The sequence below is a fragment of the Musca autumnalis genome, unplaced genomic scaffold (genome assembly GCF_047663935.1).
Source record: "Musca autumnalis isolate F117 unplaced genomic scaffold, ASM4766393v1 scaffold_5, whole genome shotgun sequence".
Classification (NCBI taxonomy): domain Eukaryota; kingdom Metazoa; phylum Arthropoda; class Insecta; order Diptera; family Muscidae; genus Musca; species Musca autumnalis.
The window spans coordinates 6,604,963-6,617,829 of record NW_027412088.1 but is presented as its reverse complement, the minus strand read 5'-3'; the positions used below and the strand labels follow the sequence as shown (position 1 = coordinate 6,617,829).

The 12,867-nt window shown below is 36.8% G+C and overlaps 1 protein-coding gene across 11 annotated transcripts in view; it reads left to right on the top strand.

The window, feature by feature from the left end:
- The first annotated feature begins 997 nt into the window (after positions 1–997).
- Positions 998–12,867, top strand: part of LOC141406526 (uncharacterized) — a 122,795-nt gene continuing 110,925 nt past the window's right edge. Inside the window, exons 1-3 of one of the 11 annotated variants that reach the window (XM_073992144.1) lie at positions 1,059–1,353; positions 2,013–2,095; positions 9,450–11,014. In XM_073992144.1, the coding sequence (XP_073848245.1) occupies positions 9,450–10,433 (984 nt within the window). In that variant the 5' untranslated portion in view covers positions 1,059–1,353; positions 2,013–2,095 and the 3' untranslated portion in view covers positions 10,434–11,014. Of the gene's footprint in view, positions 1,354–1,399; positions 1,522–1,899; positions 2,096–9,449; positions 11,015–12,867 lie in introns of those variants that run through there. The other 10 variants (XM_073992145.1, XM_073992146.1, XR_012413420.1 and 7 more) reach the window with 10 other exon arrangements.

The following is a 12,867-nucleotide window of genomic DNA, read 5'->3' as shown; positions in this document are numbered from 1 at the left end:
TCAGCGATTTACGTACCTGGCCTACCTCTATTTTATTATACCAGGGTTTCTTGAATGTATGGCGATGTCAAGGTAGACGACCTCAAAATTGGAGGCACCAACTTCCGCAGCGTCGATATCATCAATTTGGTTACATCGCCAATCAGTGCCGTCCCAACTCTAGCAGATTCTTCTTATTCCATTATGGTACCTGTATGGTCTGGGACCATACTTATGAGCACAACTGTTCGGTTGCTTTTTCAACATTGGCTAGCGGAACATTTACATATATATACATACGTGAGTCCGCTAACCAATGTAATCCTTCCACTGCCTTCCCATGAATCCTGGAATACGGAGAGCTGATGATGTCGACAACAACGGAGAGCAAGTTCAGTTCGTTAGTAATCTTCAAAGCGCTCGATCGTGATCCCCCGTGAAAAGTACAAACAGTCACAATTACTTACACTATTTTTTGATACATTAACAAACACAAAATTAAACATTAAATTTGTAAATACACATAAAAAAACATTGAACATAGAATTAATCTTAACATACAACACTGAATTGAAAATACAACAAGTACAAATTATCTACTTATGAATAAAATTTGTTAATTAACCTACAAATTGCACTTCCCTGAAAATAAATTATCCTACAATAAATATTACATTAAAACTTACATCTACCTAAAATTTGTGAATAAATAAAAAACCTAAAAACTATACTAAAGAATTACCTAAAAACTAAAAAGAATTTGAAATATAAACCTAGTTAAAACTTAACCTACATTGTGCTAAAAAAACCATAAATTGCATTACAAAGCCTAGATAAAATCAACACACATTGTACATACACACACACATAACACTCATTGAATTACAACACGAAATAAAACCAAACATTTGAAATTTAAAACCACAAAATACTTACTTATTATTTACGAATAAAAAAGACAAAAGGTTTGTAAATAAACATTTGGTCCATATCGAGCCAGATAGTGTTTTTTTAATCATAAAAAATTGCTAAAAGTGAAAGTTTTTATCGAAAAAGTGATAACATAAAAAATTTTCAATCACAAATAACTAGTTCATTATATTAAAAAAGTGAACTTGAACACATGGTTCATTTCTGTGAATAGCTACCTAATTGAACAGCAAAAGAAAATATGCAAAAATAACGACACCAAACAGTAAACAAGTGACAATTAAAAATTATTAGTGAAAAAAATTAACAAAATTACCAACAAAAGATTGACACAACAATACAAAAACAAAAAAACATATTTTGGAACAAAAGAGTGACAGTGGAAAAAGTGAAAAAGCAAAAATTATAAAAAATGAAGTGTTCCAATAAGAGAGTAAAACGCCGGTAAAATTACATTAAATACAACAACAATACGAACAGTGATTTCTGGAACTGAGTTTGGAAACATCCAGTGTAAAGAACAAGAAAAATAGAAACATATTGTGTGAGACAAAAAAACGCTTAGAAAGAATAACATACAGTGGTCCCAGTGATTATTGTCAAAAATTTAAAGTTAATAATTTTATATTTTTTAATAATATTGAAAACACTAAAAACATCAACAAACTGTGAATTACAACAACAAACACAAATCTACAAATATACAGTGGGCCACAAATAAAATAAACAGTGAAACTTAATAATAAAAGTGACATAATTCTTGTGCAAAAATATAACCACATAACACAATAAGAACAATAAGTGCGACCCAAAAGAAAAAATAGTGACACATTACAGTGGAACATTGCTAAACACTACGGATAAAATACAAAAAGGGGTTCAATTCTTGTTCTATGAAAATTTGAAATGAAAACTTTTTTAATGGAAATAAAAGTCATAAGACAACATTGATAAAGAGCTATTTTTCATTCCAAATTTTCACAAAACAAGACTCCCTTACTGACCCTTTACATTTTGTCAACAAACATAAACAACAAATATTCAATAATTAATTATCGGTTCGGTAAAAACAAAATTCTATAACCCAACAATACCAACACAAGGCGCCAAAACAAAGAGGAAGAAGAAGCACTGGACGGACAAACACACATAAAGACATACTCCCAACTTTACATAGAGAGTCAAAGTGAGTACCAATGAGTTTTTTTGTGCATTGAAAAGCGTGGAATCGAAAAAGGACTACAGGGTTCGGCGAAATTTGACACCGACACTCTACCTTTATGATGAAAACGCTATAAAACATACAACTTGACCCCTTTGACCCTAGTTTAACAACATTTTGCAACCAAGGACTGATGTTGACCCTTTCTAGTTCGTGGGAATACACAAATACGTCCACACTTTTACACATACATACATAACTCTCGATCTCTCTTCTTGAATATTTGGAAAATTTGGAAATTTCTTCCAAAAATTGGGAAATTACCAGTGTGTTTTTAAAGGGACATAATTCTACTGGAAAAATTGGAATATTTGGAAAGAAATATACTCTCTTGTCACTCTCTTTGTCTGTCCGTTTACAGTGAGACCTTTGTAGAATTGACCCGGCATAATAAAAGTTTTTATATACAACTTTTTGAAAACATATTGAGGAAAAATACTTCCATATTCTCATATACACTATTTAAATCAATTTTCCTTGAAATTATTGATTTTTTTTTGGAAATTACTGCTTGTCATTTGGAATCTTGCTCTCATTTTTTGGGAATATTCTCGTCGATTACATAAAAAGCGTTTATTTTTACGATTTTGGCGCAAATTTGTGGCGTCATAATTGTGACACAATAATTTACATGAACTTAGCAGACATTTTGGAGAAAAATTTACATAACAATTACAATACAAACATACTTAGCGTTTATATGCAAACTTTGGCGCAACTTTTTGGCGTCATAGTTTAACAACCATAACCTTGCAATTTTTTGTGGGAATTTTTTTGTGGGAATTTTTTGGAAAAGAATCGCCGTTTATTAAAGACTCATACATAACCCTACAACATTTGTTACATAGAGACTCAGACACATTTGAACATTGTTAAACATTTGCATATAATCGCCATATTAGCATCCCAATACATCAATTTTGGGACTATTTGGAAAAATTGGCGGCGTTTGGTGGACAAGCGCTAAAATATTTTGAGGTTAACTAACCACAAAAATTTGATCATTTTTTACAAAAAAATTTTATAAAGCATTTGTTGGTTAACTAACCTTAAAAAATATACTTAAACATTTCTATACATTTCTTTGAAAACACTTAACCCAAATTTAAACAACTTTATGAAAATTTCTGAACTTATACAAAATCTTTGAAAATTTTTGAACACTTTTTGAATTCTTGCTGATGGAAATTTTTGTTCTTGATACGAAATATTTTCATCTTTCTTGAATTCTTTTGTTGAAACATTTTACTGTGGTTTTTTTACAACATTTTGCTAAAATATTTTTCTTTGAAAGCTAAAATTTACATTATACCTTGCTGAAACATTTGACCCAAATCATTCTTTGTTGGATACAATTGGAATTTTTCATTTATTTTGCTGAATTTTTGCCGTTGACCCAAACTTTGTTCGAGATTGAAACATTTTGCTGGGATTCTTAAATTTTCTGATTTGGTTAATTTTTGGTTTCGACACTACATCATATTGTTTTTAGAGCTACAACATATAATAAAATCCTCCTACCAAAGGAATTAAGTGATTTTATTGTTCTTTTGCCGCAAAACTCTCTGTATCTTACCATTTCTTCTGTGCAACCCAGCACACATTTTCTTGTCGGATATTTTTTTGGAATTTTTTTGAATTGAAAATAATTTGTCTGTGTTTTTTTTGCTATCGTCTATTGCATTTGCACAAAATCTTTCGTGGAAACAAAGGAATAGCCGTTTATAAATTCTCTGACTCATCTAAACAATTTTCCTTAGCGGTTTTTTATAATCCAATTTGGACTGTTTTTCTGGCTTTTCTTTCGGATATTTCATATCAAATATTCTTTGGACTCGAAGGCTCTCCACAAAATTAGATCCACTTGTCGTCAATCAACTTAATTGGGAATTAACAACAAAATTTTGCAAAGACAAAATTCTTGATTTGTTTAAACACCCAAGAAAAATAACACTTTGTCCTCGTAAAGGGCAACTTTGTCAAACCTTTGTAAAACAAAAATTTGTTCTAAAGTCTGACCCTCGTTACAAAAAGGATGGATAAAACTAAGTGCACAAAATTTGCAAACTGCGTTAATGACTTGCAGGATTACGTTTCAATTTTAAGCATTGCGAACACTGATGACGACATACATAGCCTGGAGGCGTCACGAGTGGAACTTAACTCTTTTTACGACCAAGTAAAGAAAGCTTATGTGGAATGCCGCGATTATGAGCCAGGAGAGGGACAAAAACCAATCGACAAAAACAAGCTGAGGACACATTATTTAGAGGCAATTGATGTTTATAAAAAGGCGATTGCAGCAGTCAATGGACAAATTCAGACGCTAAAGCAGAAGGAATCAGAGGAGAAAATAAAACGAGAGACCCTGTTGGCGCAGAAGCAAAATGATTCTACAGCAATTTCAAGACTACCAGCATGTGACACAGACGTTTTCAAGGGAGGTTATAATGCCTGGCCGAGTTTCCGTGATTTATTTACCGCAATCTACATTAGAGGCTCAAAGTTGAGTAATGTGGAGAAATATTTTCACTTGACCCAGAAGACTTCTGGAGAAGCAAGAGAATTAATAAGCCATGTTCCTCTTACAAATGACGGATTTGAGCTAGCTTGGAAGATTTTAACCGACAGATATGAAAATAAGAGGATGCAGGTGAACGAGCAACTGAAAATTTTATTCAATTTACCAAACGTCACTTCAGACTCAAGTCACAGTATTCAAAAGTTACAGCGAACAGTGAATAGCTGCATTCAAACTCTGGAAACTCTTAAGGTCGAAGTTTCAGGATGGGACCCAATATTAACATATATTTGTTCCAGCAAACTTCCAAGAACATTTTTAGAAGAATTCGAGAATACTCTTGAAGATTGCAAGACACTGCCAACGTGGAACGATTTCAATAACTTTTTGACTCACAAATTCAAAACTTTGGAATCTGTGGGAAACATAAGGCCCAATTTTTCGAAACAAAATCAACAAACTCCATACAGACAAGATAATTCGAAGAAAATGAAGTTCACAAGCAGCTTTCAAACTAATATAAATCAGAAGGCTCAGAGTTCGAAGGGTACATTAAATGCAAATGCTTCTCAGCAGCCCAAGACACAATATCAAAATTCGTGTCAAATTTGCAAAGCTAATCATTTTATACGAGATTGCCCACAGTTTCTGGCTAAAAATGTGAATGACAGGATTCATGTTGTAAAAATCTCACACCTCTGCTATAATTGCTTATCTACGAACCACGGCGTGAAAGAATGCAAAAGTCGTTTTGGATGCAGAACTTGTAATTTGAAACACCATACACTACTACACAAGGGAAAGGAGACCCTATCTGCAATACAGACTACAGTTCAAGAGGAAGCACGACCTAGTACCAGTGCTGCCGCTCTTACGACACTTATACAGTCCACAACAAACCAAGAAGCAGAAAATATCACAACTTTGACTCTCCAGGATGGTGGAAATAGAGATCAACATCCCGGAGATACTTTACTTTTCACAGCCGTAGTACAAATTGAGGCTAATGGTCATTATTACGATGCTCGTGCGATAATTGACTCAGGATCACAATCTACATTCATTACTGAGAAGTTAAAAAATCGTTTAAATTTGCCAACAAAACGAAATCTTGTTCATGTTACTGGAATAAACCAACTCATTTCGGAAACTTCTGCTAAAGCATGCGTTTTTAAACTACGATCTAAGCTAGACCCAAATTTTAAACTGGAAGTTTGGGCACCTGTTTTGAAATCTTTGCCTTCGAATTTACCGCCATATACTTTAGAAAAAACACAAATGCGCGATGCTACGAACTTGGAATTAGCAGACCCGAAATTTTACGTCAGCCAACCAGTTGATCTCCTAATAGGGATGGACATAGGACCCCTAATATTTACAATTGGAACACCTATGAAGTCAATTGGATCCCTTTTGGCCCAAAAAACCGTTTTTGGATGGATAATTGGCGGACCCTTGCAGGATGAGACTCAAAAGAGAAGACAAATATCACTTTGCAATACAGTATCAATCGAGAAGATTCTAACACGTTTTTGGGAGGTGGAGGAGACCCCAAAACAAGTTTTGAGATCAGATGAGGATGCATTTTGTGAGCAAAACTTCGTGGATACTACTAAAAGGAACACGGAAGGGCGATACATAGTGACCCTCCCCTTTAAAAAATGTGAGGAACTTGGAGACTCTAGAAACATTGCTCTTGCTCAATTTTACAGAATGGAGAGAAAGCTCATGAAGACCCCCGAGATTAAAGAATTATATGACAACACAATTATGGAATATCTCGAGCTGGGACACATGAGAAAGATTTCTTCAAATGACATATCCAAGACTCCAAACTACTACCTGCCGCACCATGCAGTTATTAGACCCGAAAAGATTACTTCAAAATTACGAGTTGTTTTCAATGCATCAAGTCCAACCTCAAATAAACGAAGCCTTAATGATAATTTATATGCGGGTCCAGTTTTACAGCAAGATATAGTGCTGCAAGTGCTGAAGTGGAGGTTTTTCCGACACGTTTATAATGCCGATGTTACCAAGATGTACCGGCAAATATTGTTGGACCCTACTCAAACTAAATTTCAACGAATATTATTCAGAAAATCTCCGTCTGACCCGGTAGAAGATTACGAATTACAAACCGTTACCTTTGGCGTAAACTGCGCACCATTCTTGGCACTTCGAACACTTATACAATTAGCTGAAGACACAAAAGATACGTACCCAATTGCCTCGAAAGTTATTTTGGAAAACTTATACGTGGATGACGTTCTAGCTGGAGGTCATTCATTAGAGGATACTGTTAAATCTCGCAAGGAGTTAACAGCTGCCATGGAATCAGCTGGCTTTGAGCTGATGAAGTGGACTGCCAATGACCCAAAGTTAATCAGCGACTTACCGAAAGAAAAACTTAATCCTGTTAATTCGCTTGATATCTCCGATGATGCCTCAACGAAGACACTAGGAATAAAATGGAATATATCTGGAGATTTTTTCTCGTTTACACCGCCCACAATGGAAATTAAAACATCATATACTAAGAGAGAAGTCCTATCGATAATAGCCAAACTGTTCGACCCATGTGGGTGGCTGGCTCCCATTGTAATAGTCGCCAAATTAGTGATGCAACAAATTTGGTTGGACAAGATTAACTGGGATGACATGCTGAAGACAATTACTCTCATGAATTGGCAGAATTTTGTAAAGAATAGTGGAGATATTGGAAATTTAAAGATTCCACGGTGGATACACTTCACTCCAGACAGCGACGTGGAAGTTCACGGATTCTGTGACGCTTCTGAGAGCGCATATGCAGCAGCATTATATATCAGAGTCCGAAATACTAGTAATGAAATCCAAACCTCCTTGTTAACTGCTAAGACACGAGTTGCCCCAATTAAGAAAATTTCACTGCCAAGACTCGAACTTTGTGGAGCAGTACTGCTATCAAAATTGTCTTCATCGATATTAAATAATCTTCAAATCTCCAAATTCAACGTACACTATTGGACAGACTCAACAATAGTTCTTGCTTGGCTGAAGAAACCACCTTGCCATTGGTCGACTTTTGTTGGCAATCGTGTATCAGAGATTATTGAAAATGTGGGAATAGAAAATTGGGCGCATGTTGACTCGAAAGATAACCCAGCAGACATTGCCAGCCGAGGATGCTCACCTAGCGAACTCAATAGCCATCAGCTATGGTGGAATGGACCTGATTGGTTAAAATTACCCAAGGATAGTTGGCCATCAAAGGAAGTAAGTGATGTTACATTAGAGGCAAAAACTTCGAAAGTTCTGATGTTAAATACTGATGAAATGATTGAGAAGGACCCCATGAGACACATATCTTCACTAACAAGAGTATACAGAGCATATGCGCAAGCACTCAGATTTTGGAAAAACACCCTCGTATGTCGACAAAATCCACTAACTTCTGAAGTAGACCTCACTGCTGATGAAATTCAGGCTGGCAAACGGGCCAGTATAATTCGTACCCAGCGTTTCTTTTTTCCAGAAGAAATTCAAGCGTTAGAGAAGAAATCTAGAATACCTTCAAAGAGTCCATTGCTATCTTTGAACCCATACTTAGACCCGAAAGGCATTATGAGAGCTCATGGGAGACTCGTACAATCCCCGGCGCTCACTTTTGAAGAAAGACACCCAATAATTCTTCCTCACAATGCGAAACTTACTACTTTACTCGTCGAACATACACACAAGGTGACTTTACATGGTGGGAACCAATTGATGTTAAGAGTTTTACGGTCCGGATTTTGTATACCCAGACTCAAGTCGTTGATAAAAAAGACGATACGTAATTGCAGAGTTTGCATTCTGCACAAGAAGCGAACAGAAAATCAGATTATGGCTTCACTCCCACCAGAAAGGACTTTGCTAACTAGACCTTTCACTAATACTGGCGTAGATTTTGCGGGACCCTTCAGCATACGAAACTTTACTGGTAGAGCATGTCTTATTACAAAGGGATATGTGTGCCTTTTCGTATGCTTTGCTACAAAAGCTATACACCTCGAACCAACCAGTGATCTCTCGACTCAGTCATTTTTAGCGGCATTTTCCAGATTCATTAGTAGGCGTGGATGCCCATCTTGCGTGTACTCCGACAATGGAACTAATTTTGTTGGAGCAGTCGATGTTCTGAAGAAAGATAGACTCTTGTTCATGAAAGAATTAAAAACTAAAGCGATTACTCAGAATTCACATCAGAACCTCGATTGGAAGTTCATTCCACCCGGCGCTCCACACATGGGAGGTTTGTGGGAGGCCGGAGTGAAGTCTTTCAAAACGCATTTGAAGAAATGCGTTCCAAAAATGACTTTTACTTTTGAGGAGTTTTCCACCATTTTATCAAAGATAGAAGCTTGTCTTAATTCGAGACCCTTGAGTCCAGCTAGTGACGATCCTAGCGATTTGTCGCCTTTGACCCCAGCTCACTTTCTAATTGGTACCCCAATTCTAGCCCCACCAGAACCCGATGTTTCAGACCAGGATGAAAGCCTGGTTAATAGGTGGAAGCGCTTAAAAATTATTTCTCAGTACTTTTGTAATAGATGGAAAACAGAATATCTACAAGAACTCCATCGACGCACCAAATGGAAGTATCAAAGAGACAACATTAAAGAGGGTGATTTAGTTGTAATAAAAGATGAACGTTTGACCCCAACTGAATGGAAGTTAGGGCGGATTATAAAGACCCATCAGGGAACAGACCAAAACGTAAGGGTGGTAGATATAAAGACTGCTGGTGGTGACATCAGTCGACCCATAACGAAGATGGCAGCCTACCTACCAAACGACTGGCAAGTCGAAGCAAGCCCCAGCCGCCCCGAACGCCGAGAGTCCCGCCGCCTTGTCAACGAACGAAGTCCCGAACAACGCCCATCCCGCCATCAGTCTACGAACCGACCAGCCCGTGCAGCTGAACGTCGCCCAAGCCCTGAACGTCGTCAACGGAGCCGGTCAGATAACAGGAATCTCCCCAGAGTGAGACCAAGCCATTGGCAATATGCGTGTGGCCTGTGCCAACAAGATCACGCGTTGAGCGGCTGCCAGCGATTCCGAGAAAAAACTCCCTATCAAAGGTACGAGACAGTAGAGCGCAGGGGATATTGTCGAAACTGTCTGGCTCGGAGCCACCTTGCCCCTGACTGCCCTTGTATAACTGGGTGCAAGCGTTGTGATTACAGGCATCACACGTTGTTGCATGGCGCCCCGCAATTAAACGACAGCTTGCAGCCTGCAGTAGCAGTAGTGGAACCAGTTTTCACCTGGGACTTGGTGTTTTTACCAACGGCAATGATTCGCCTTAAGACTGATGAGATGGACACATATTACAATATGAGAGCTTTGGTAAGCCAATCAGCAGTAATGACGCGCATTGCATATTCCACATTCCAGCGCGTAGGGTTGCGGTCCTTTACGTACCAAGGGCGAAGATTTACAACTTTCAAGATAATGGCCCGACGCACTAACTCAACCTGGGCACTAAAGGTTAATGCGCTAGTAACAGACGAATTGCCACGAAGACTCTATTCTGACCCACTCATAGAGAACCCTACATCATACTTTACGGATGAAGCTATAGCGGACCCAGACCCAAGAAGCAACATTCCCATCGATTTAGAGCTGGGGGCAGACACATACTCGGCGATAATAAAGGAAGGCTCTACGGCGGCTGGGGTTGGTGATGTCAAGGCCTTCAATACCAACTTGGGCTACGTCTTCGCGGGGCCAATTAGAAACATGCCAGTCAACTAGAAGGATGAGATAAGCACGATGTCATGGGGGCGGAGAATGTATGGTCTGGGACCATACTTATGAGCACAACTGTTCGGTTGCTTTTTCAACATTGGCTAGCGGAACATTTACATATATATACATACGTGAGTCCGCTAACCAATGTAATCCTTCCACTGCCTTCCCATGAATCCTGGAATACGGAGAGCTGATGATGTCGACAACAACGGAGAGCAAGTTCAGTTCGTTAGTAATCTTCAAAGCGCTCGATCGTGATCCCCCGTGAAAAGTACAAACAGTCACAATTACTTACACTATTTTTTGATACATTAACAAACACAAAATTAAACATTAAATTTGTAAATACACATAAAAAAACATTGAACATAGAATTAATCTTAACATACAACACTGAATTGAAAATACAACAAGTACAAATTATCTACTTATGAATAAAATTTGTTAATTAACCTACAAATTGCACTTCCCTGAAAATAAATTATCCTACAATAAATATTACATTAAAACTTACATCTACCTAAAATTTGTGAATAAATAAAAAACCTAAAAACTATACTAAAGAATTACCTAAAAACTAAAAAGAATTTGAAATATAAACCTAGTTAAAACTTAACCTACATTGTGCTAAAAAAACCATAAATTGCATTACAAAGCCTAGATAAAATCAACACACATTGTACATACACACACACATAACACTCATTGAATTACAACACGAAATAAAACCAAACATTTGAAATTTAAAACCACAAAATACTTACTTATTATTTACGAATAAAAAAGACAAAAGGTTTGTAAATAAACAGTACCCATTACACTTGTTCTGATCGACCTGTGATGTCGATGTCAGTGGCATAAGCGAGTGGCATGTGATTTTGGTTGCGATTGTTCAAATTTTGTATTCCAGTCAAAATAGACTTGGGTATAAAGGGGAAATAGCAAAAATTCCCACAGAGTTGAATTTTGGTGGAAAGCTATGGTTTGCTATTAGAATTAACGTCCTAAAAGTCCCCATCGATCCAATGTGTGTAAGCGAAGTCAGGGTCGAAGGTAATTTTTTGTTGGTCTTATTCAGTTTTTTTTTTTATTTTTCTCTAAAACGATAAGATTTATCGGACATCGAATTAAGTAAAAGTTGTAGGCTTACAAATTATCTACAATAATGATCTGTATGACTTTTCAATAGGAGTCTCTATTCTTGAGATATCGTGATATAAGTGTCAAATTACACATGTGAAAAAGAAAGCCGCGTAAGAATATTATAATGTGCGACGGTTAAAATAACAGCGCCATAATTTCCATAAGCTTTCAAACGATACCCACTTTGCAGTAATCGGTTCAGAAAAACCGGGTCTAACCCGGTTTTAAATCTGGTCTTTCGGGTCAAATAACCGGCGAACCGGACCCGCCGCCCACGAAAATTATACATTTCTATAATCAACGCAACAAACACTACCATTTGAGAAAATTTAAAAAAAAAATCGGAGAGTATTCGTTGGGGTCGTTCCCGCTGGGCTTTTGATTACACATGTGGGTTAAACGGTCTAGTTTTGCATAAAATTATTCTGACATGGAATAGCTCTACTAAACACGCTCCGATTTTATTGGATTTTTTTTTTAAAGAAAGATATAATTTCGGTCTTCCATGAAACATATACATATATTTTTGGGACCCGGTTACTCCGGTTATGTTAGCCGGTTCCCTGAATAAGTGCGTTTTTCCCTTATAAGTGCATATAAATGGTGTGTTTTTTTAGAACCGCTTTATCCCAAGAATGGTTCCATCTAAAAATGATAAAGACCAGACTTGTAGAGAATTTTTCTGTCTACAGTATTTTATTAATCACTTTTTGACTAGACACACCGTTTTCAGGGAAAAAATCCGAAAACCTAAAAAATCCATAAATTTTGACCTTCGACACGTGGGAATGGTGACTTTTAGGACATTGCTTCTAATGACAAACCCTAGCTCTCCAACCAAAATTCACCTTTGTGGGAATTTTTGCAATTTCAATGTCTATTATGAGTGGACTAATAACACTGTGCAACATTTTTAAGGTGATCTTGTGCAAACAATTCGAACAGAGGATTTTTTGAAAGAACAGACCCAAACGACAAGAAACCCTAGTTGGGTCAGATCCAGCTCGGATTTTATGGCCGCATCTAAACATGGTTAAATATTGAGTTTTTAAAGAAATTCGGGGCTATATCTCTGCAACCAATGCGAATCTTCTTCTGACCTCTGAAGCAAATTTGTAGATAAGGACAAGAATTAAATATTTGGAGAAATAATGATCTCGAAAAACTAAATTTATTGCCTCAAATTTCAAAATATATGCAAAAATTCCATAATTTTTATACATTTCGCACCGTATCTCCAAAACCGTTATTTTTTTTCAGAATATTTTATTTTGGAAAATATTCCCTGGAATTT